The 25,899-nt window shown below is 46.6% G+C and overlaps 1 protein-coding gene across 1 annotated transcript; it reads left to right on the top strand.

The window, feature by feature from the left end:
• The first annotated feature begins 5,103 nt into the window (after positions 1-5,103).
• LOC8025663 (ADP-ribosylation factor-like protein 1) lies at positions 5,104-25,539 on the top strand. Its single transcript, XM_002409821.4, has 6 exons — positions 5,104-5,248; positions 12,584-12,718; positions 19,869-19,950; positions 21,764-21,875; positions 21,974-22,152; positions 25,018-25,539. Exons 1-6 carry the CDS (start codon positions 5,245-5,247, stop codon positions 25,046-25,048), a joined length of 543 nt encoding a protein of 180 aa, XP_002409865.1. The 5' UTR covers positions 5,104-5,244; the 3' UTR covers positions 25,049-25,539.
• Positions 25,540-25,899: the final 360 nt, after the last annotated feature.

Here is a 25,899-nt window from a genome sequence, read left to right on the forward strand (position 1 = left end):
GCGATAGCATTATCGGGCCCCATTCGCAAAGCCTTTTCATATAAATCTGCGCTCGTTCCCAAGTGCGTGCGTGGTCTGGTCTAGTATCGCGTGATGTCACGAGTGTGCAATGTGGGTTGTTTGAAATATAAACATGAGGTCATGTGGCGTGATGTCACAGTCGCGTGTGATGTGTCATGCATGTGACGTCGCACGTGGCTACAATGTGATGACCCTATCAACCCACTGAATTTGGCGGGAAAATTTTCTTAATTTGGTGGGTCGATAGGGTCATGACGTCACAGCCTCAATAGTGACAGATAAGTTAGTTGGTAAATGACCTCTTGACAAAATGCGCCGCAAGACGGGAACAGAGTAAGGGAGACAACACGAAGCGCTTCGTGTTGTCTCCCTTACTCTGTCCCTGTCTTGTGGCGCATTTTGTCAAAAAACGTCGCAGCCATGTGTCACGTCATACTATCAATGCCGACGCCATAGTTTCTCTAACATGAGCTTCTTAACTCCGGCGTTAAAACGCCGGAGTTCCAAGCTCCCGAGCACAAGACATTTCTGTGGACATCTACAGGTTTTCCCACTCATTTTAACCCGAGCGAAGGCCAATTTAATTCAAGTGCCACCAAATTTAATTCAGGCACCACATAATTTAATCCTTGCACTACCCAATTTAATCCCGGGGTCAGTCAATTTAATCCGCAATATATATATGCATTTATTGTCTTCGGTGGTCGTGTTTGCTTACACATTTGGTAACTTAGAATAATTGTTTATACAATTAGATTTTTTGGGGGACAACGGATCATTTGATCCCTATTGTGATTACTTGGAGTTACTAGTCCCACTATTGACGAGGCTTAGTTGATATGTTGATTACTCTTTCTGTAATATTGAGTTATTGTGGCGCGCTCAAATTTATTTTAGCTGAATGGACGTTTTGTTTAACCTTTCTTTTTACTCGACTTAACATTGCTACAGTTCTAATGATACAAGTACAATTGCAATTTATGATTACTCTTTTGATTACTTTGGGTTACTTTTGACCCATTAGCCATAAATATGAATTAAATGTCATTGTGATGACTCCTAATTACTTTTAGCTAATCTTCAACGAATTCAAGTTTTATGTGATGATTATTGACATTATGATTACTCTTGATTACTTTGAGTTACACTCAGTTCAATTGAATTTAATTTGGCCTAACTGTCATTTGGCAACTCCTGTTTAATTTGTGTAATTACAGTGCCAATTTATCGGTTGTGAGCTCAATCATACATTATTATTAGTCTTGATTACTTCACGTTACTTTCGATCCAAAGGATTTTAATTCGGCCTCATTGATATTGCGATGACTGTTTTGATTTTTTGGGCTAATATTTAACAAAAGTATTTATTATTAGCTCAATTGACATCACAATTCCTTGTTTGATTATTTTGAGTTACTATTGACCGAAGGGACTTTTAATTCGGCCTAATTGTCATTTTGGCTACTCTTTTGATTACTTTGTGTTATTATGCCTCTAATTGATCTATAAGGAACTTAGTTGCCATTATTATTACTCTTTTCCCCATTACTTTGAGCATATCTTCATACAAACTTATTTATTATGAGCCTAATGTATATTATGATTGCTCTTCTGATTACTTTGAGTTACCTTGACCCAAGGGATTTGTCCTATTTCACAATTTGGTAACTTTTCTGATTACTTTGAGGTCACATTCAACCAATTGGTCTTTTAAGAGCTCGATTCACAATTTTATTACTCTTTTGTTTCAATTAATCCCAATTCGGCTTAACTGACATTGTAATGAGACTTGGTTATTTTCTGCTAATTTTTAACCAATTGATTTATTGTGGGCATAATGACATGATGATTATTTTTTTTTACTATTAATCCAATGGGCTTTAAATCTGCCCAATTAACATATTGGTGACAATTTTAAGTATTTGGAGTTATTGTGCCACCAATTTATCTATAATGAGCTCAATTTTCATTGCAATTATTCTTAATTATTTCAAGTTAATACTGACCCAACAAACATTAATTTGGCTTAATTTACAGTTTGATGATTATTGATTACTTTGAGCTAATGTCGAACCAATTGTGTTCGTATGAGCTAAATTTGTATTATGATTACCATTTAAAATGGTTTGAGCTGCTATTGACCCAGTATTTTTATTACTTTGGGTCATTATGCAGCCAATCTAGTAATTATTGGCTATATTGATGATTTGATTACTTTTTCAATTACTTCTAGTTACTTTCTAGTTACTTTACACTTCACTTCAATTACCCCAGACACCAGAGGGCGGCGTCGGACCAAAAGTTCTTCCTGTGAGCCCTTCTCGTCCGACGACTCCCTTTGGTGTCCGCGATACTTCCGAGATCAACAATCTTTGATTCCGATATAATAGAAAAAATGTAGAGACCTTTCACTTCATGTGAAGATGGAGGACCAGCGAAGCTATTTTAACGGTCTAGGACGATCTCAAACACTGCCTAGAGACCTCGGGGACGACGTTTAGGACGACCTCGAGGAAAATGTCGAGGACGACTTCTTGGACGACCTCAAGGACGATGCCTGGAGGACGACGTCTAGGACAACCTCAATGACGACGCCTAGGCATCGTCCGAGAGGCTGTCCTCGAGGTCGTCCTAAACGCCTCGTTGAGGTCGTCTTACACGTCGTCCTCAAAGTCGTTCTCCAGGTCGTCCTAGAAGTCGTCTTTGAGGTTGTCCTAGACGTCGTCCCTGAGGTCGTCCTATAGACATCGTCCTCCAGGCGTCATCCTTAAGGTCGTTCCAGAAAACAATAAGTGCATATACATATATTGGATTAAATTGACTGATCCCGGGATTAAGTTGGGTAGGATTAAATTGGCTGGCACTTGGATTAAATTTCCTGTCGCTTGGATTAAAATGAGCGGGTAAACAGAAGTCGCCTTCACAAAACATTTTATGTCTTTCACTAGACAACATGTTCCCCCCCCCCCCTCTCCCCATTTTTTATTGCAAAAATAAACTACCTATTAGGGGTGTCGCGAACTTTTGTCGAACCAGATATTTTGGTCGAACTTCCGGGGTTCGACAAACCTTCGAACTTTTAACCAGATTCAACCGGTTCGACTTTGTGGACAGTGTGGCCAGACTTTTATAGAAGCATGTCTAAGTTTGGAGAAATTGTTTTTATGCGAAGGGTTAGTTTTAAATTTATGAACAGTTGCAATTAAAGAAACCAATTCTAATCACTGAAGAAGTTAATAACTTAATTATTTTGTGCTGTATTAACTGAAATAACCAATCAGCGCTGCACTTAATTCATCTCTTAGCCATTATCATCCCATCCGAAGCCCACTGGCCAGCCTGTCGCGCATGCGCACGCGAGTCGAACGTCAATAGAAGGTTCGTCGAAATTTCCACCAAAAGTTCGAAAAAGTCGAACCTGGTCGAACTCGAACCGCGGCCGGTTCGCGACACCCCTACTACCTATGCATCGTGGAATCCGCCCAATCGTAGTGCTAGAGGTTCGAACCAGAAGCCAAAGTTGCAGCATTGACCGTTATCTTATTCAAAAGTTTAGTAGTGTTCTTAAATGTTCAATAGAAAAATGGATACTTGTAATTTACAGTTTACAATGGGGCTCGTTTTTGTCCGTTTTCGTAACTGGCGCCTAGCTCCATGTATTCGAGAGCTCTGTTGCTGTCGGCTGCCATTTTCCCATTGAAACTTTTAAAACTACATCTGGTCGGGGGACGAGCGTTCGGCGATATGTAGTTTATTTTTGCGGTGAAAAGAAAAAAACCCGTAAACCTGTAAATTGTTTGGGGGAACACCCTGTACAAGGCAACGAACGTTGGTACCATAGAGTTATTATAATGTACGCTAGAGGTTCAACTGGCGCTAGTGTCTATGCGACTTCCGGGAGGCAAATTGAAGCAGACGGCAACCAGTCAACTTTTGCGGTGCTCCTGTGCATTCCTATGGGAAAACGCGTGTGAAATTTGTCTCTTCGCCGGAAAATAACATAAATAACTTTTATTATTTCGGTTGTACCGGATAGTGTGTACATTTATTAACATTGTAAAAGTGTAATTGCTTTAATTACAGCATTTTTCTTTACCACTGAACGATGTTAAGCTTCGCTATATTTCAGGCCCAAACCTATGTTTCATGGCAGGTATGTAAAAACGAGCTACGATTCTAAGCAAACTAACGGTCGAAAATAATGTAGAGTGTGTTCAAGGTTCGCTAGCATTGCAGTGGCGCAATTATATATTGCTAATATGCCCGTCCTGTCACTCTATGAAAATGACTCCTTCGTGCTTCTTTACGACGGTTAAAAAACATTTGAATATAAGAAATAAAGTACGTGGACTACGAAAGGTGTGCCTTTTTATTATTTCCTATGCCTGGCAGTATTTATCGGGCACCTATTCTCTGACTTCTCCCTATTTGCAAAGATTTGGAGCGTGCGCTGGCGTGCGGTTGATGATTGGAACCCAGAACATGCATCTTTGCACATATTCATGAGCAGAAAGAATAAAGCAGTACTTAATTATTGCAAAATTTATTTTGATCACCTGCATGCACAAGGAGTTACTTATCCAGTGTTACTGCATAGTTCTTGCCGCCTCTCTTGGTTTTCCACGTGTCTTTCGTTCGTTTGACGCGCCGGCCCCGTGTTCGCGCCACGACCAACAGAGTTGGTCGTGGTTCGCGCTAACAGTGTCCGACAGTGCACATAAATACATGTACGAAGCGGTTTTAGCACCGCTTTTCATGCCACGAATTTCAAATAAAAACGCCGTAACCGACCAATTATTTTGTCTGCGTGACTGAGAAATGTTCCAATGTGCCAGTACGTACGAAATATTCGTGATATTTGCTCTTATAACCGAGCGCAGAGAGAAAATGCGCTGCTTTTTCCCATAGAAATGCATTACCGGAAGTCATTTTCGGACTGGTTGCTGTCTGCTTCAATTTGCAGCAGCACACTAGCGCCAGTTGAACCTCTAGCGTACATTATAATAACTCTATGGTTGGTACAAGGCTGCGAAGATTTTTGTCCTTCTTACTGCGCCCTCTACAACGACCGCAGTCTGCCACAAAGATCGCGTCGGCAAAGCCTGATCTGTTACGGAGCATGCGCAGAAGAGGAAGACACGTCTCACGCGGCTGCGACGCTTGTTTATGTCGATATAAAAATACGGCACCGCTTTCTCCTCCCAATCGAGCCGGCAGAGAAAAATGGGTGAGTTGTCCCGCTCGTCTCCATTCGGTGTAACTGGCCGGCCACCCGTACGACCGCCACGCTCGCGCCCGAAGCCCCGCGGGTCGGGCCGAACCCAACGGGCCGCCGGGCTTTGGGCTGTACCCCAGGCAGGACCGCTCGAGCCCTACCCCAGAGGCTCTCGCTGTTCGGGCACCACGGGCCGCGACGGGTATTCGCTGACCACTCTCGCACCGCTGTCACGCGAGCGAAGCACCTGGGCTCGCCGGGGCCCGGTCCGCAGAGGGCCCGCGTCGAACGCTTCCCCGACGTGACACTCGCCTCCTCGACGCCTACTCTGGGGGTATCTGGCGTAGCAGCGCTGCACATGGAGAAGCGGCCGTGCACATTGGGAAAGGAACGGACGACTGCGCTCCGTGAAAGTCCCGTCTCTCTGGCGGTAGAAGAGCCCCGGTGCCGCTCCACCTCGTTTCCGAGCGTGTGCCCGAAGTGTCGCTTTTTGGGCCAACTTCATCGCCTTGTGCGCGCACTAAGATTAATAAGATTAAATGTTGCGGTGCCTTTTCGACGAAGACACTCTCGGGTGGCGCAGCTTTTCGTGCTCTCACGCGTGCGTTTCTTGCCACTGCCAGGGTGGCAAAGTTGCAGGCGCCCCAGTTTGCGCCGCGCTTTTGAGAACAACCACTGACCTTCGGAGACGTCGGAAATAGATTCTATTTTTGACGCCTGACTGCAGGTGGTTGACCCGAATGGATCGCTTTTTTCGCGTCCTTTAGAGTGTTCTTTGAGATGTATGTACTGCCTCTAGTGGCAAAGGCAAGAAGTCGAATGAGTGGCTCTTGAAATTTTTGAAAGGGTCTGCGAGGATTTGTGCAGCTCGCATAGTGCCCATTGGGCATAGATGTAAGTGAATCCCGGGACACCGTGTTTTGTTCTCTCACAGTGCACACCGCTCTACTACCTTGTGTGCACCTCATGCACGACGAAATGAATGAGAACTGACGGGCTCTGCTTTGGTCCTTCGAGCGTGTCGGTGGCTTCTTTCGACCGATGCTGTCAGGTTCATTGCATAATGGCAAACGGTGGCAGAACGCTGCTTGCTACACTTGACAACAACATTTTGTGACAGCGCAGGGGCGAGGGCTGCCCAACTTCGACGGGTGCCCTAGACGAGTTGTTATATCCTTAATTTACATGCAATTCGTCGGTTTACACAGGTACCCATTGCTTTAACTCCACTGTCACCAAAGGTGGCCCAAGAGCACGGCACTGGTTGTAGGAGAGCGATAACATGTTTGGCGGGAGGGGGTTCCATTCACAGCAGAATCAATTTTCAATTGTCGCTGGCGTTCGTTCAGAATGAACAGAAAATCGCTTCAGCAGGCTGAGGCCCCCTGCAGTCATCTTGAACACACCATTTGTTCAACAACAGATTGCGACACTAATCCGTTTGGCTGAAAAACTGTGGTATGGCTGATGGCACTGCTCTTCCTCCTTTCTGCCGCTACCCTGTGCACATTCACAGGGTGCTCTCACTTGTATAATGCAGTGCCAAATTTACTCAGCTGCTAAAAAAACCCAGCTCATCTGTTGGAGGATGCCAAGCTGTGTAGCTTTTATTCTCCGGTATGGGCTTCTGGCTCACGCCTTTTTGACAAACATAAGAGAGTTTTAGTGATACGTATAGGGGCATATGCAAGCCCCCTACGTTAGCATTAACGTTGCGTCGACGGAACGTTACGGAGTGCGTCGAATACACACTTTTAGTACAGCGGAAGAAGAATGCATACGTAAAGACTTGTAGCGCCATCTAGATGTGCTCCTGTAAACTGCTTCAAACCGTAAAGACTTGTAGCGCCATCTAGATGTGCTCCTGTAATCTGCTTCAAACAATCCAAGGCGGGTATTTGGTCAAGCCAATCCGAAGCCCCGATTCTCCTCGCTTTGTTACGGAAGTGCGTGTTTCCGTGTGCTTGTTGTGTACGTGTTTTGTCTTCTTTTTTTTTTTGTACCGACTGCACGGTAAACACCTTTTTGGGTTCGACGGCGTCGCCAACGTTCTTGGCTATCGACACCCATTTTGTGGGTGCTTGAAAAGGTTTGTCGCGTTGACTTCTTTGAGGAGGTTGATTTCATCTTCAATGGTAAAGCGAACCCGTACAATGCGCGTAGCGCTTCCGCTGGTTTGCCTCACCGCCGCCATTTTTCAAACTGGACTAGTCTCGCGCTCTCCCGTGCGCGTCGAGAGCAACGAGATTGATGGCACGCAGGGGACCGCGACGTATGTTCGCAAAAATCGATAGCGAGCGTACGTACGCAAGGCTCGCCGCAGTACGTACGTATGGCGCATGCGCAGTGTGGAGGACGCAACGTTTACGTTAACGTATGGGGTCTGCGTTTGCTCCTATACGTATTACTAAAACTCTATTGAGTGATAAATGACCTTGCAGCTTGCCTTGCCCAATTTTCGTTAATAAAATGTTTAGTAGACCCTCTTTTTCGAGACCCAGGTTGACAAGGATGTCTGCTGAAGAGGTATTGAGCATTTCAAAGGCGGCTACGGAACAAAATATTGTTTCGTAGGAAGGCATTGCGTAGTAGTTTGATTAAAGTACATAGACAAAAAGTGTGCTTACAAATGATGGTATTCTTCAAGGTGCCAATTAAGATAATCGGTAGTTTGAGTGGGTTGTTCCGATAACCATACTTTGCGGTGCATTTCCGTATGCACATTGTCATTATCAGAGTGCAAAACGTATCCACTAAGATTTCGTAATGGTGTAGACTTTAGGTGGGGTGCAATGGTGTATAGTATGAGCAAATGAACTGAAAGACTCCATTCTCTTCCCGAAAAAGTCGCACGTTCGTCGTGACTCTTAGTCGGCACTAGCCCTAAAAGGCGGTATCGGGAGATTTTAGATCAGATTAGCTCAAATTACCAGCTGTAAACTGGAGGTTCTAAAAATGATAGCTCTTTGCATCCTTCAATAATCCCCTCTTCATCCTTGGTTCGTCATACCAACTTTGCACTACAACATTTAGTGTGCTGATGTTTCTGTCTCCAAAAAGAGCAGACAGAAACGAGCCTAACTGTTAAACCGTCACTTGGGGCAACGATTGTTTGCCAAAACAACTGCAATATTTTTACAATACAGATGTTTTCAGCACCATTACCGCTGAAAAATGCTTGTTGGTAAACATTTATTCAATCTGGTAATATTGTGCCATTTTTAATGACCGTAGCATGGTTTTTATTTGCTTCGTTATGGTTTTGATTAGTGTGACATGCATTCACTTTTTTGAAGCTTAACTGTTAAACCGCCACTTGACCCAACGATTGTTGGCCAAAACAACCACAATATTTTTACTATTGAGACGCTTTCAGCGCAGAATAATAGGCATACCCCCAAGTAAGAGTGACTTTTTAGGCATCTTAATCGTCACTGTACTGTTGGAGAAGTTGCTTTCGTCGCTGCGACAGCAATGCTGGTGCAAACAGCAAAACTGAAATGTTCCTGGTGACTATGGATCAAACCCCTCCAAAAAAAGTGTCGCAAAGAAGTTTTCCGGATCGCTCGATGCACTCCGCCACTTTCTCACGGATAACTTGGAGCCGCCTGCAGAGGGCGCGCCGAGCGCTTACCGTTTGCCCGGGGAAGGGGCCATTACTTACGGAAAGTGGAACAATTGGAATGCAACAGCACCGATCAGAACCCTGGCACCAGCTCGCAGCAAAAGAGAACCAAACTACACCTGCCGCTCCCTTCCACTCTTTCTGCCACTCTCTCTTCCATTCTTTCTCTGGGAAGGCCCGGAGCGTGCTCATTTCATGGAGCAGTGTGTGCTTTATGTCTGAACATGTTTTACCCCCGCCAAGAGTAACACGCACTCGAGAAAGAGGTTCGGCTGACATCGGTGTCCAATCGGTGAGGAGACGAGCGTCTGCATTTGGTTGGCAGTCGGCCTGTCGACATCAGTCTCTGGTTGGTGACCGGATGTAGTTGGGTGACAGCCATATAACAGATTCTACGTTAAAATGAATCCGAGGAAAGACTACACAGGCGGCGTTAACATTGCTCGACAATTTTGGTGGCACATGTTGCGGGAAAGTGATTTATTGGACTCTTTTCTCGAGCGTCGGATGTGGTCCGCGATTACCGGCTTTTTGTTGCCTCACCGAGATACCTGGCCATTAAAATAAAAGCACCTCGACAAAATTCACGTTTTGCATTTCTCACAACTACTGCCAATCGTTGTTGTGGGAACGCGCGAGTCGCGTGCTACGAGCGATTGCGCCACCACCATTTGTTTTCCAGGGGCGCTCATTTGAGCGCTGCTCCGCCATTTACTTCCAAGGGCCGCACGAGGCACTGGCCTCGTCCACTGGTGCATTTGATGCTATTTGCGAGACAAACCCAAACAGATTGAGGGACTAACTGAAATGAGTAATAATGAATGAACTCAAGGACTGTGTTTTGGACAACACACTGTTTCCTGTAAAACTCAATAGCCTGTTTCCCAATGGCAGGGATGAAGTGAAGGGTAGGAAGGGAAAAGTGGAGGTCAGTTACAGCTGCACCAAACCACTGCTGTTGAAAAGCATTTATTTACAATTTATTTACGGAGTACCTACATTGCCCTGTGGGCATTATTGTAGCAGGGCTATTAGAATATATTACAAGTGAGAAAAGATTAAGTCATTATCGTCAATTGATGCAATCTCGCTCAGATTCAATTCAGTGAATGCATGGCTTTAGCTTTCTTCCATCGTTGCTCTTGGATACTGCCAGCGACATCACTTGCGGAAAGAATCCCATCCATCGCTGGAGCGGTAACTGAGCTGGGTTGCATTCCAAAGCGGTGCGACATCTGTTCCTCTCTGGCTCCGTGCCAGCTTTGCAACGCTCCTATTGGTCCCAAGCGCTGACTTCAACACCCTCTATCCCCCGACACCTCCTCACCACCCCACTGTCCTCGCGATGTCATGCATGGCGCTGACACACGGACTGATACTGGGGGGTTTTCGTGAAACAAGCGTTCAAATGCTAGCGCATTAAAAAAAACTCAGTGTCAACTATTTTCCACTACACTGTCGAGGCTAGCATAGCAACCACAGTGCTGCAGCTCGGCACTGCTGGGAGAGCACATGGCTTCATCTTGCATCACTCTCGTGCGAGGGAGACGCTGAATGAAGCGACGCGCTCGTGCAGGTTGCTTTCCTATTGTCAGTCAGTGCCGTAGCTCCGTCCTCACTTCGATTGTGGAAATTCAATTCCGCACGCAGAAAATGGGTTAAGAGGCTTGAAGGGTAAGGAAAATTAAGTGCATTTGTGTGCTCTAGAGGTGTCTCGTAAATTTATTCTTCGGTTGTGTCGGGCGAGAATGAAAGAAAACGACAGGCAAGCCTCTCAAACGGAATCTGTTGGAACGCTAGGTGCTTCTTGTCCTCCGAGCCGTTCACATGACCAGAAAATCCCACTTGCAGCTATTTTAGCTGCCGGGAGAGATGACCACATTGGTTGGCAAACCACCCCAGAAGTTTGGATACCATATAAACCGGAATATAGGTCGAATTTGTTTTTGAAAATGGACCTGAAAAAGTCGACCTTCGTCTTGTAGAACGGTCATTAGCGGAAAACCAAAAAATAATGTCGCAGCACTGGGTGGCTGAAGCCGCCACCTTGTTTTTCTTTACAATCGCCTAGCACTCGTCCACTTGTCACGATGGTCACAATTCACTTTCACTTGTGCTCCTTGGTTTGTTGCATCTACCGTTGCCGCTCCCGGACTGATAATAAGCGCAAGTAGAAGACGGTTCACGGCAGCCTTCAAGAAGAAGGCAATCGCCTATGCAGAGATCCACGGGAATCTTGCAGCGCAGCGAGAGTTTGGTGTATCGGTAATGGCGAGGCCCGAGTGAAAAACTGGCAGCATGCAGCAAGGCGAAGAAAATTTCATTTTGTGGAAGGACTGCGGTGTACCCCGAATTGGAAACAAAGGTGGCAAATTTCATTAGGAATTTGCGCGCCGGATCGCTACCTGTGACGTTGGAGCGAATTCGTACGAAAGCCGTCGGGGTGGCTCCTGCCTCCGGGCTCTCGAGGGTGCAATTCAAAGGGACAATATCGTCCCTTTGAATTGCATTAGTGAACTCGTCGTTGGACAAAGTTTCTGAAGAATCCGAGTAATAACGCTGGTGCACTTCTTGTTTTATTGCGTGCGAAACAACTAAGTACAGGAGCCGTGTTTTCTCGTCCTTCCGTATGCTTGGCCAAATTTTTTACCAAGCTAGGGTTGCATTTTTTGCCATAAAAACTTTTTTTCGCTTTTTGCAAGTTGTAAATTAGGGGGTCGACCTATATTCCGGTTCAACCTATATTCCAGTTTATACGGTACCTTGTTTTGACAACCATCGACAAAAACTTTGTACTAGAAAACAATTTTTGCCTACCTCATTTTTTTTTTATTTTTTTTTTTAGGTGAGTTTTACAACAAGCGTTGAGCATCAATCTTAACGAAATTCGGCCCATGTTTTGAAGCTGTACCTATCAATAACTGTTAAAAGTTTTAGACATAAAAACTGAGCAGTTGTCAAGGAAATTGATTTTGCATTTCCTCTTGTCTTATCTACGAACCTCGTAAATTTGAAACAAATCAGTCGAAATGTAAACAGTGCCCATTTTTACCAAAAACGACACTTTTCACCTTCCCCATCAAACTGGGTTTCTGATCCACGCAAATCGATTTTATATGGTGACGAAGACTGCTGCCTCTTTTATACGACTGCTTGAACTAAATATTCCCGGTTCCACCGGTTACCCCGATACCCCAGCCTATGCAACGGAGAAGCCGGATCAAGCCCGCAGTTTTGGTTCCATCACCGCTGGCATGCCCGTCGTCTGGCATCATTCTCGTCTCGTTCTTTGAACGCGAGCGTTTTCCGCCGGTGAACCTAGCGACAAATCGAAGTGGCGACACGGTCGAGTTGGTTCACGTCAAAGGTACGCGGCACACATGAAAGACAGAGTCTGTTTCGCAGAAATCTACACTCGGTGACAGGTCAAGAACGAAATGGAAGCTCCTCCCACCATCTCTTTCCACTGTGGTGGAGCAAATGCTGGAGAGGAGGTTGCTTCCTCCCAACATTCGCTCTGCTAAAGTGGAAAGACGTGGGGGGGAGCTTCCACTTGGTTCTCGACCTGTCGCCGACCGTAGCTCTCTCTGCACCGTAAAGCTGGATGCAACTGTGTAGCACCCCTCTGTCTGGCGGGGTCAAAGCCGGGGAACGGACCTTTCTCTGGGAAGCACGCGTCTAGGGTCGTGCCCCCGCTCCCCCCTGACCCTCCCTCCCCGCAGGCGGTCTGCTGAGCTACTTCCGGGGCCTGCTGGGGAGCCGGGAGATGCGCATCCTCATCCTGGGCCTGGACGGGGCCGGCAAGACCACCATCTTGTACCGGCTGCAGGTCGGGGAGGTGGTCACCACCATCCCCAGTGAGTGCAGTCACGTCCCCTTCCCGCCTCGCTCTTGGAAATGGTTTGGACGTTAGCCGTTAATCGGGTTACGACGAATAGGAGTATGGAAGTCGGCCGAATTCATTTGATTCCTGTTCCCTGCACGGGTTCATTGTCTAGGGGACAAGGATAAGGGCCTGACAGAGCCTCTGTCTCTAAAGTTCTGCAGCTCAAGATAGTTGCATAATAAGAATTCCACAAAACATTATGCGAGAATTCTACGAAGCTAATCAAACCAAAACGGTAATTAGCGGCACATTCATTTGGTATATATAAATCAATTACGTCGTAATGTTAGTTGGATTACAACCAAAAATAAGAACAAAAAACTACAATATAGTTGTATCATATACCTCCGAGGTGTCAACAAACAAATTCGGAAGAGATTAAAATAAAAACATATTTAGTTGAAAGCGGCTATATGCAGTGATTACGTTCTCAAATCAATCCCGAGAGTGCAAAAAAAAAAAAAATTGTGTTGGCCGTACTATTTTATGCTACATGCGGAAAATAAACGGTCAGTTTCTTTTTGTAGCCCATTCTGGATGTACAATATACGTTAATATATTGTATTAGACGAAGTATACCAATAATTCTTGTTTCCTTGTGCCGTAACGACTAGGCTAGAACTACCAAATGTCCGCAGAGAGCCGCCTTTTGTAGCTTGACTGTGCTTGCAGCAATGCCGCAGCCAAGTTCTCCAGTAGGTGGATGTTGGCAGCAGGCGCGACAAAGGTCATTCACATCAGTGAACCTCGGCCACGTCGACGAAGGGAAAGAAATGCCGAAAGTCGCGTTTAAAACCTTAATGCCCGCTTTGCACAGCCAGCAACCCACATAAGACAGAGCCATCCTTATGATATCTTTAGGCCGTCCTTTCAGGAGGCATGGGATGGCCCTTGGGCATCCCAAACATGTTCCTCTTTGCTCCCAAATACATCCTTCTTGATACAGCCAAGTATGCCCCGGGGAGATAACGGGGATGTCTCACGGGAGCTTTTCGGGATTTCCATAGGACGTTCTCGGACGTCGTATCCGGTGGTGGGACCTGCTTTAATACTGCTAGATTTGGCAAAAAGCCTGCACATTTTAGATCCTGCCTTGGTCTTTCAAGGTTCTACTGTCACAATAGCAATAGTGCCAAGCGTTCCGTAGTTCCATGAAAAGGATTGAAGTTATGCCACATGAGTGAAGTCATTCAAATGAGATCCACATTTATTAAATCTGATCACTTCATAAATTACTATAGAAAATTCACGGGGCTTCCAAAAAAAATTGTATATGTTACAATATTGCTTAACATTGCAACACTAGAACGCAGTTTCAGTTAAAAATGACTTGGAGTTCTCTTCGGCCTCACACCGTTTCAAAGGATTTGAGATCGCTGAAAGGGCCCTAAAAAACACTTCGAACTCGAAAGTCAAGCGTCGTCTGCTCACGACGATAGGCAGCATGCACGGAGGAAATCGGTTGTTTGCGAAATGCCGACAAGCACGACACTTTGGGTGACGGCAATCTGGAGGCCTGAGAGAAAGTCTAGTCACAGGACAGCTCAATATTTGACATCGCTGCCGTGGTGCGAATCGCGCGGGAACTTCAAATTCGCCATTTGGAAATTGTTTTTTTACTTCATGAATACTGAATTCCCAAGTTTCGGATTTTGAGGTTAATGTCCAGGCATCGTTTTCAATTATTTTGAATAATAAAACAAAATATGATTTTGACCTGTCAGTGCCCCTTAATGTTGTATTTGAAGTTTTTCAAATTATCCGAGGGTGTCACCTGTCCTTCGCTGCAAGCTATCGAAAAAAAAAGAAGCAAACTTTTGAAAATCAACAGTGGCCAGCAAGCATGAACCTCAGAAAGTTAATTGCAAAGTGGCATGTTGACTAAGCACCTCAAAATGCATATGAATGTAACATAAATGTTCCCGCAGATTTAGTACTCGTACAAATGCCAGTACTCACAAGTGAGAGGGAATGCATTCTATAATTTGTTTCACATTAGAAGTGGGCTGTAAAGGGTACATGTATGTGCTTGTAGCTGTGAAAGCCTATTGCCCTAATTTCCACACATTGAAAAGCCATTTCAGAGTTATGAGCATGCATCTGTTGCTTCCACAGTCCACTTATCTTGTGGGGAAAGAGTATCACTATATAGAACATGGCACTCCTGAAAAGTTCTGAAAATTTATTTGTTGGCCTCATGGGACGTAGATTTTGTCAGTTGATAGAAACTAGCCTCATTCTCTTTTCAACTCTAAATGGTGTGTTTGGATGCAACTGCTGTAGTGGGAGGATCTATCTTCATTGTACACATAGATTGAAAACAAAATTTCCCGAAACTTAATCCGTTCATTAATATCGGCATTGTGTTCATGTTCGAAGGTTTTCTGTGTTGTGTATGGCCTCCTGCCAAAAACTACAGCTGAGAAGTACTAAAACAAAAGTGAACTGCACTTTTGTCAACTACCGTATAAACTGGAGTATAGGTCAACCTCCTAATTTACGAGTTGCAAAAAAAAGCTTTTATGGCAAGAAAATGCAAACACCTTGGTAACAAAACTGGCCAAGTATACGGAAGGACGAGAAGACACGGCACATTTATTTAATTGTTTCGTACGCATTAAAACAGGAAGTGTGCGGGCGTTTTTACTTGGGTTCTTCAGAACCTGCGTCCTTCACTAACACATTCCAAAGGGACGATGCCGTCCCTTTGAATTGCACCCTCGAGAGTCCGGAGGCACGAGTGACCTCGACGGCTTTCGTACAGATGCACTCCGACGTCGCAGGTAGCCATCTGGCGCGCAGATCCCGAATAAAGTTTGCCACCTTTGTTTCCAATTCGGGGTATACCGCAGTCCATCCACGAAATGATGTTTCCTTTGCCTTGCTGCACACCACCAGTTTTTGTCTCCGGCCTCGCCAGTAGCGCATGCTCTTCTCCAGTACACAGAACTCTCGCTGCGCTGCAAGATTCCCGTGGATCTCTGCATAGGCGATCACCTTCTTCTTGAAGGCTGCCATGAACTGTCTTCTACTTGCGCTAATTATCACTCCGGGAGCGGCAAACCAAGGAGCACATGGGAAAGTGAATCGTGACCATTGTCACAAGTGGATGAGTGCTAGGCAATTGCAAAGAAAAACAAGGTGGCGGCTTCAGCCACCCAGTGTTGAGAGATTATTTTTGTTTTTCCACTAATGACTGTAAGACGAGGGTCGACTTTTTCGGGTCCATTTTCAAAAATAAAGTCGACCTATATTCCGGTTTATATGGTAGGCACCTTGTCATTGCACCAGTTCTTTAGGATAAACATTTTTCAGAAGTATTGTGTAGCCTGTGTGTTAAAGAAGGAACTTGCAAAGGTGGATATGCAGTCATTGGATGATGTGACTGCAACAGTAAACCTGCCGCTTTCTGCAACGTTTCTCCCGGCCTGGAGTCAATCCCATGGCTGTGGCTGTAGGGAAAATGTTTGATTTTTGTCACCCCGTAGAACTTGCAGAGTATACAGCTTTCCCAAAGTACATGGAAGGACTGCAGGAAACTCGGAGAAGAGGCTAGGAGCAATGGCTGCAGTGCCATTTGTTAAGGCACCTCCAGGCACAGTGGAAGGGTGGCTGGCTTTGAAGGCACATATGACTCGTTGGAACCTGAATTTGAGTCCAGTGGCAGTTGTACCCTGAACTTGTTTTGTTTCCCACGGCCATGCTCTTTTTCAGTGCGCAAGTCTGACATGTACTGTGCTGGACGCAGCTTCTTCCTAGCTTTCTCGGATGTCCCTAGAAGAATAGAAGAGGGAGGAAGCATCTGTCAGGCACTTACAATGAGAACTGTTTTGAGCCCTGTTACTCACAGGACCATTCCTGGACTGTGCACCTGCCCATACATCAGTCAGAGAAACTCCTTGAACAATCATGGGCTGCAGCTTTGTTTGATTGTGCTCAACAGTAGAGGAGCAATATCTAACCAGGAATGATGGACCACACAATCCTCCTCGTCTGTGAAGCATAAAGCTTTTCGCTTACACAGAATAATTACAGAAATTCTAGGAGTTCATAGGGTGGCCTTCACTGGTGAAAAGCTTTAGAAACTAATGCAAATGAACAAAAGGTAAGATGGCAAAGCTGGCCCGAGCTGGAATCCAAACACATTTCTGTTAAATGGCTGAGAACGGCCATAAGCAAAGTGTTGAAATCAGACGAGTTCCAACCACTTGGATCGTTAGCACTGTGCGCAGAGGTTAGAGTCTTTCAAAGCACTGTTTATGCACCTGTGAAAAGTTCTGGAAGCCTTATTAGGCATGATAAAAAAAAAAAAAAAAAACTATTCCTGCTTTTACCTGAAGAAAAAAGCTAGTTTTGCGCATTGTTCGTACGCGCCACAGAGTACCGTATTTACTCGCAGAATGAACGCACTTTCTATTACGAAAAATCGATGCAAAGTTGGGGGGGGGGGGCGTTCATTACGCGGAGTAAAATTTTTGCGTCCGTATTTACTCGCAAAATGAACGGACCTTTTATCCTGAAAAATCGAAGTAACTTCTTATCTCTTTGCGCGCGGCGCCCGACCCCGTAATTAAACTAAGCTGTGCAAAAAAAACTCCTCTGTTTTTTTCTTTTAATTCCTTGGGTGCTTTTTTTTTTTGTCGCCTTTCGCAAGATGTTTTGTTTGCTGAGGCGTTGCTTAGGCGAGGGCTCTCCGCTTATCTCCGCGCGCGATTCGACGCACGCCCCCCCCCCCCCCTAACCAAACTGCGCTGTGCAAAAAAAAAAAAAAAAAAAAAAAAAAAAAAAAAAGCTTTTTTTTTTTAAGTTTCGCAATCTTTTTTTTTTTTTTTTTGCCGCCTTTCGCAAGCTGTTTCGTTTGCTAGAGGGCTTCTCCGCTCCTTTCTTACTCCTTGCGCGCGGCGCGCGACCCCCCGTAACCAAACTGCGCTGCGCAAAAAAAAAAAAAGAAAGTTTTTTTTTTTGTTGTTTTTGTTTTCTCTTAATTCCATGGCTTTTTTTTTTCTTCTTGCTGCCTTTTGCAAGCTGTTTCGTTTGCTTAGAGCGCTTCTCTTTTGCGCGCAATCCCACAGTCCAGACTGCGCTGTGCAAAAAAAAAAAAAAAAAAAAAAAAAAGCTTTTCTCTTTGTTTTTTTTTTTTGTTTCCGTTGGATCTTTGTGAATTTTTTTGACGCCTTTTGCAAGGCGTTTTGTTCGCCGCTGTCCATGCATTCGCGACCTCGCTGCACCAGGAAAAAAAAGTGCGTTCATTTCGCGCGCGTGGGGGGAGGGGGTCAAAATTTTGACGTCCCAGTTGGGGGTGCGTTTATTACGCGAGTGAAAAAAAAAAGTCGAAATTTTGAGAGCCGACTTGGGGGGTGTGTTCATTACGCGAGTGCGTTCATTGTGCGAGTAAATACTGTAGTTCTTATGAGATTTGGTTATCGAAGGAAAAAGCGATGCTCTTGGCATTGGGAACGTGTACATCTTGATATAAGATAACATATATATAATAAAAAAATCACCTGCATATATCTTAATTATCCACATAAAAAGGGGGATTAGTAATGCTCTGCAAGGAGCCAAACTTCTTTTACTACGATTCTTGAAGTGAAAACGGATATAGTTGTGTATGTAAAAGGGTGCGCACAATTCAAATAGCCAAGGCTGCGCATGCAGGTTCGAAATAGATAAAATCAAATACGGTATAAATCTTATTGCTGTATATGAACGAGCGCGCTTACACATGTCCATGCAAGTCCCGCAAAGGAACGGTTGAGTTAAGGCAGGGTCGTTGGGCTTTGAGAATAAGGTTTTCAACTGCCTCCAGAAATGTTCTTGGCACCAGTTTGTTGCGGTTTTTCGGGGGGCGGGCAGGACGGACGGGAAGAGACTGATACCGCAGTTTTGTAGCTGGTGTGCAAAAAATATTTGCTTAAGACAAGTACTAAATATCTTTTTAACTTAGCTTATAAGCTTGTTAATCTAACAAGAAAATATAGCTTATTTAAGGGATTGTGGTGTTTTTAAAATTATGCTGAATAAGCATGTGATAGCATCTGACCAAGCTACTAGCGCCACCTACCGCAGTCTCCCATTTTTATATCCCTCTAGGTTAAACCTAGCCTGAAGAAATGTACTCGCCTTGAACTTCATTTTTTTTATTCTTGCGCGTCTGCTTCTCATTGCGTTATTCCACGCTGATTAATAAAACTTGCATTTGATTGTTACTTCGCATCGTCCTCGCTTCCTCTGCCTGCACAAAGCTCAGCAAAATGTGTTTATTTTCTGATCCTTCATCCGTTAAATAATCGGTGCAGTGAGGAATTTGATCAGACGCTTGTCTTGCCCTCACCGACATCTCTAAAAACGTCCTGTGGTGAACGTCCCACGGAGATCTCACACTGGACGTTCCTTAGTAGGACATCCCGGGGATGTCACTTAACATACGTGTTAGGACATCCAAATAAAGGTAAACCCTCGCAAGTCTTGCGGATGTCCCATATGGGATGTGGGACGTGGGAATCTTTTTGGGATGTACCTCAGATGACAACATATTATCTGGGAAATGACCACCCGTTGGTTTGCACGAGAACTCTTTCCGTCAAAAGGTCTGTGTTGTGGCCTACGGGAGGAGAGCACCGGCCCACTTGCCGGTTCAACTTGACGGCAAGGGGCTGGCGCACAGGGAGCCTCCGTGCTGGGTGCTGCCTAATTCCGACGGTGGGTGGGACGGACGACCCGTACTGTCTGGGAGCTCCGCTCGTGGAGCTCGGTTTCTGTTGTTTTGCGAAATGTGCCAGTCTCGCTCGCTTTGATAGATGTTTTTGGTGATGAAACAAGCATTCAACAAAGATAGTGCAGCTTTTTGGCCGCACGGTAGGAACACTGTTTTATCTCGAAACAAGCTGCACTTGATTGAACAAGCAGAGCCTGAAATTCCTGCAGTCTACCTGTCGGATGAGCATTGGAGTTGTGGATCTGGCATTGGTAGGAGGGAGCCGTTTTACGTTAATTTATTCGCGTCCCTCGGAGCGCCCTCGTTCGAGGGCATCGCTTGAGAGGGTGCGTGTCACGAGAGCTTACCACCGCAACGATGATTGCAACGGCGGCTGATTTTGTGTGTTGTTTGTGTCTTCTAGCGATTGGGTTCAACGTGGAGCAAGTTACCTACAAAAACCTCAAGTTCCAGGTCTGGGACCTCGGTGGCCAGACGAGCATAAGGTAAAGCGGTGTTTCTTTGAGGGGTCTGAAACCCTCGTCCTTTATTATGCGACCCACATTCGTTTGTTTATCGTCCGGATTCATTTAAAGAAGATAATCTTGGTTTCCCGGGGAGCTCCCCTCTCAGTTCTAGAAATACATCTTGATAGATAACTAATAGGAAAGTAGTGTTTTCTGCGCTAGATGGCGACGTAGACCGGACTCGATGGGCAAAGCCAGACTGTCGGATATCGCTCCAACAGCGGCGCCATAATGACGTCACGCACGCGAGTCAGCGGATGACATCTGACGTCCGATATTATGCTCAGATACTTGGAAGACGACCGACCTCATTGAGCCCTAGCGTTGTCTGTTACACCACGGTTGGCTTTTAGGCTTCAAGCCGTCTGCCGACTCCATACGTTGTTCGTGCCACCGTATGTCGTGTTACGGAGGAGAGTATGTGAGGAAAATCATTTGCAACTTCGATAGGTCAAGCCGTGTTCCGATGCGATTGTCAAATGACGAGCCGCGAATACGTTCTCGCTTTGACCAGAAAAGTGCCGATTCACTCGGAGAAAAAGAATAAGAGGGCTGGAAATAGCTTGATTCACGAGCGTCTGGCACGTTAAACTTTGGTTCGCACGGCATGTGTACGCTCAAATAAAGCCAACTACCTTCTCATATTGCGCATTTAGCTGTTTTTGCTGCGAAACACTCGATTGCCCTTGCTAGACAGCGTCGTGCTATGGGTATTTCCTGCGATTCGAAACGTCAAAGTTGTTGCACATCAAACGGTACGTGTGAACTTAGCCGATTGTGCGAAACTTTGATTTCGCGATATCGATGTGCATAAAACTAGAAAAAGCTCATCACATGAACTGTGTAAAGAGGTGTGACTTGCAAACCAACGTTTCCGCGAAAATGGCTGAATATACTGAAGTGTGACTTATACGAGGGTGCGACTTGTAGTCCGGAAAATACGGTAAAAGAATATGAATGTTTTGCTGAAGAGCTCTGGTCAAGGGAAAGTTTTTGCATTCTCAATATTCGCTGACAGTTTCGAGACACTTGCATTAGTTATATTTAGTGCTACCGTTTAATGTAGGTTAAGCTTCAGGTGGTTTTGTCGCACTAAAAACATTGCAGCATTTTTCCTCGCTAATTTTTGTAGGCTTTACGCGAAATTTAGCAACAGCTGCACAAGGAGAAATCTGCTTGTAACTCGAGTTTCTCTCCCTACAAGAGCCACTCCAAGGTGACCTTTTGCTGCCGTCGCCACCTCGTTGCGCAAGCGAGCTTGCACAAGCCCCGAATCTCTTGGGTGCGGAGAGGCGTCATCGCGGTTCTTAGCTTACAAGGTCTGGAACAGTTTTGTTGCGCTATGGGGAAGTTTTCCCTAGGGACGAATGTAAGCGCTAGAGGCACGCTCCCAACGTCGGCAGTCGACCGATCGTATCGCTCCGAGAACCCAACGGATGGAGTAAGTTGCTGGATGTACCCATTTTTTTGCAATGTCCTGGGAACCCGTTACAAACAACAATTGGAGACGCCATCCATCATCGAGACCTAGGGGCTCTAATATTCTGAAATAGTAGGAACGTCGTGCAAAGGGTGGTACGTCCGCTTTAAAACAGTTGTCAAAATTTTTCTAAATTGTTTTTGTAACTTATTTTTTTTCCTCGTTTATGGATCAGAGCGGCTTGAGGTGACAAATTTCACTAGAGTGGAAACCTCCGAAGTTTCCGAACCCCTCAGTAGTCTATCTAAGGACCGTGGCGTCTCGGGGGTACCAGGAGGTGGCTGTGTTGAGCGTGGGCGTGTCTCCCCCCAGGCCGTACTGGCGGTGCTACTTCTCCAACACGGACGCCATTATCTACGTGGTGGACAGTGCGGACCGGGACCGCATCGGCATCTCCAAGGAGGAGCTGGTCTCCATGCTCGAGGTGGGTGTTGCCGCTCTTCCCTCAGTTAGGTTTGGCAGGGAAACTGGAGGAGATTTTGGGTCCTCCCAAACGTCATCCCTCGGGCACCCCGTGTGCAGGAAGAGGAGCTGAAAAAGGCGGTGCTGGTGGTGCTGGCCAACAAGCAGGACCTGGAGGAGGCTATGACGGTCTCCGAGATCCACACGGCCCTGGGGCTGGACGCCCTCAAGAGCCGCACCTTCCAGATCTTCAAGACGTCCGCCCTCAAAGGCAATGGCCTCGACGAAGCCATGGAGTGGTGCGCCCCTCTCTCTTTTCTGCTGGCTGTGTCCTTTGCCTGTTGTCTGTTACTGGAGCGACGGAACCGGTGGAATGTTGGATCTGCATTGCCTGCAATAGAAAGTGATCCTAATGTTCATTCTAAATGTAAACCTAAACTTTGCACAAAAGGAGTGTGTTTGAGAATGGTCCCTCTCCATTGGTCATGAAAGTGTTACCGCCAGTGGCGCTAGCAAGGCTGTCCGCCTGTACCTGCTCACATGCGGGGAACGGACAAGAACCGTTTTCGAGCGACCATCTTCTGTGGAGCTTGTCAACTGATAGGTCTGAGAAGTTGGTTTTAGTAGCATGGCTTGGATGTCATCCTCTAACTCTTCCCTTCACTAACATAAACATTGACGGAATTCCTCTTATTGAGAGAGTAGATGTCCAAAATGCTAGAACCACTTCAGATAGACCTTTTGCTACATCACCCAACCAGCAAGGAGCGTGCCTCCAGTAGAGTCAATGCGCTACATGTGCTTCAGCGGTAACTGTTCTAAAACAGAAATCGAAATCAAAAGGCACTTTGCAAGCGCGTTCATAGACGCATTATTTTTATTTTTTGGTTCGGATGTTTTGTATTGATAAAGCGGGTGCCTATGCTCCCGGCACTTTTGCTCGGTGCTGAAGCAATTTGGCAATAGTCTATTACAGCTCGTAGCAATTTTCCGGCTCTAGCGCGCGTCGGTCGTTGGCTCCATTTGTCTCTCTGGCAGAGGCCAGCACGGGCCTTCCTGTTGCTGCGGAAGTCCCCTGCCGCGGCGCCCTCAACCTCGAAGAGCTTTTGTTGGTGGGAGATTCTTCAAAACACTCCTCACAATTGGTTGCACAGCGTTTAACTCGTTGGGCAGAGGACCCGTGCAGCGTGTTTTCTGTGGGCACGGATCGAAGTCGAAGCTCTCAAATGAGACCACTGTAACGGTTCCAACCCTCGCCGAGCTTGACCTGTAGGGATGGCCATAGACGGACAAATCGGTTCACTCGCAGCTGAATGGAACTGGTCCGAGCTGGATCCAGCTGGATTGTCTCATTTCAAGCTGGATCTAGCAAGGATCAGTTTCATAATTCAGCTGCAGGTGGATTGAAAGAGGTGTTGGTAGTGGTCTTGTCTTGTTGGTATCGCTGTTTCTTGGGTTTACACGCGCTACCGAGTTTTTTTTAGCACGATCTGCATCTTGTTTCCACGTGCTTGCACACAGACTTGTAATGATGCCCCTCACAGCTACGGCACATGGTACTCTTTGGTAGAGTTTGTTTGGTGGTAGTGATGTCCACAATTTGACTATCCTCTCGTATCATTGGCAAGCTGGTCTCATTCTTTGCGATTTCCATTCCCTAGTCTTTATGCGGGGAATGGAAATCGCTAATCAACATTTTGTCAGAGGTAGGACGCCAATGGCAGAAATGCCACTTCGGTGGCATCTCTGTCGTTCTAAATTTCGAGGTGCTGGGTTCGGAGCCTTACCGAAGTGCTTGTAATCTGACGGAAGCTCGTTGCGGAGAACAAGCCGTGTGACCGAGATTTCGGATGCGTGTCGCAAGGTCCCCCGGGTGGTTAAAATCATTCCACAGACTTCCGCCGAAGCCCTCGGTTGGCTAGGCACATAAAATTCTCGCATACGATTTAATTCCGATTTAACCGCAGAAGCTGGCAGTATGTTCAAATCCTGCATTGTTTGAGAGAATAGCGAGTCGTTAAACGTGCCAGTTCTACGGCAGACTTCCTTTACCTAAGAGATGCGATTCCTTCGTCACGATTTGTAGTCCGGCTACTCTCAAGACGTGGTGCTTTGGGGCGGTGGAATCTCCCCGACGTCACCCACCTGCATGTCGGGTGTAGCCATCTGGGGCAAAGTCACGAGATCCACTCGGTGCTGGAGCCCTGCTCCGGACAAGGCCTCTGTGCGCATCGGCTGCAGGGAGTCCTTGCTCCGCATTTTAACAGACTCCGTCAGAATGTCGGCTACCTTGGGCGACAGATGTGTTCAGAAATGTGCGAAGCTGTTATTTGCATCGTCATTTTAGCAAATTGCTTGTATCGCTAGTAATAATGTTTCTCACGTACTGCTGCGGGTATTGAAGCGCGCTTAAAATCCTCATCAGCTAAACTTTCGAAAAGAAGCGTCTGCTCGCGACACATTTAGAATAGATTCACCCGCATTTGTAGAATCGCCGAGAAACTACCGAACTGTGTTAGGTGCATGTTTAGACAGCAGGAAGTTACTCTGCCCCAATGAGCATCCTCTGCACAGCAGACAGCATCCGCTGTTTACAGCAGAGAGCGTCCGGGGTGTCTGCTATAAACAAATTTTTCCTGCTTAGGACGCACGACCGAACGCCGGTGCAACGCTCTTCCAGATAGAAACGGGCACAGGTGGGGATTGAGTCCAGGATCCCCGGCTTTCGCGATCTGAGCTTTTGTGCTCCAAGCGGTGGCGCAATACTGCGCTCGGCCACCGATCCCCCCCAACGACGGGAGGTTTTTGTCCTTACGGTTATAGTTGCCAACAAGGTGAGTGGGAGGAGCGTTAGTCGTCCGGCGCAAGCTTCCTACCTTGGGCAACGGCATTTGTGCACCTCGAGCACGTGCATGCAACCAAAGCGGAAGGCAAGGAGCACGTGATGGGGGCCGGGCACTCGAAAGCCCTTTCGTTGTCAGTCTGTCGGCAATTGTAGCGGATGACGAGCCCGCAATCCGCCGGCACCTGCGAATAATGGGACACTGTTCGGAACATTGTCCGTCGTAGAGTGTCTACCGGAAGTTCCCCGACCGACGCGATCCGGCCAAGCCGACCTCGGGACGTCAACGTCGGAGGCCCTGAGACGTTTCCTCCTCCTGCAGGTTATCCAATGCCCTGACCAACAGCAAGTGACGGCCGGGCCGCCCGGGCAAGAGGCTGCCTCCCGGGCCGGGCTGTGCGGTGGCACACCTCGGCGTCTCGTCGGCGCGCGTGTTGCTCCGACGGAGGAACGGGGAATAGTGTGTCCACGACGCCTGCTCGCGAGGACCCCCCTGAAAGTGTGGTGGTGTGGGGGCGCCCGGCAGCACGCCGCGTCGGACTCTGGAGGAAGCGTGGAGGACTCTGGCGCACGTGGGGGGGAACGCGTCGGGCGGCCGCTGTCGCCTCTCCGACGTTGCTCCTCCTTTCTAGTCTGCGCCCGCGAGCCCAGCGAGAGGGAAAAAAGGATTTATATTTTCGGGTTGTTTCGGAACGGAGCACCGGCAGTGTCGGAAACATTCCTCCCGGTTGCTTCTGGCTGGTTCTATACCTTTTTTTTTTGTTTTTGTTGACGATGTAGCTTGAATGTGATCTTTTGTTTTGTCCTTTTAGTACGCGATAAAAAGAAAGTGCCGACTTTGGAACGGTGTTCTTGTCCCGGCTTCTTTGGCCGTCCTGGCTTTGGTCGGGGTAGGCCAGAGGGACGCTCGTCACCTTCCATTTTCTGTAGGGCGGGCTCCTGGAGTGTGCAGGAAGATGCCGTTGGGGGTGAACTCTGCTGCCGTCGTCTGGCCCTGAAATCGGGGAAGTTCTCCTGCGACTGTTGAAAGTGTCGCGTGAACCTTTGGTTGCGCGCATTTGAAATTTGAGAAACATTGCCAGTGGTTGCGCAAGAGCCGGGACAGTATTCTCACTAATTAGCGGTCATGACTCGGGCCACGGAAGAACTAACAACCAAATGTTCAATAAGGCAAACCTGTGCCCAGAAAAAAAAAAAAAAGGAA

The sequence above is a fragment of the Ixodes scapularis genome, unplaced genomic scaffold (genome assembly GCF_016920785.2).
Source record: "Ixodes scapularis isolate PalLabHiFi unplaced genomic scaffold, ASM1692078v2 PGA_scaffold7__128_contigs__length_106722199, whole genome shotgun sequence".
Lineage (NCBI taxonomy): Eukaryota > Metazoa > Arthropoda > Arachnida > Ixodida > Ixodidae > Ixodes > Ixodes scapularis.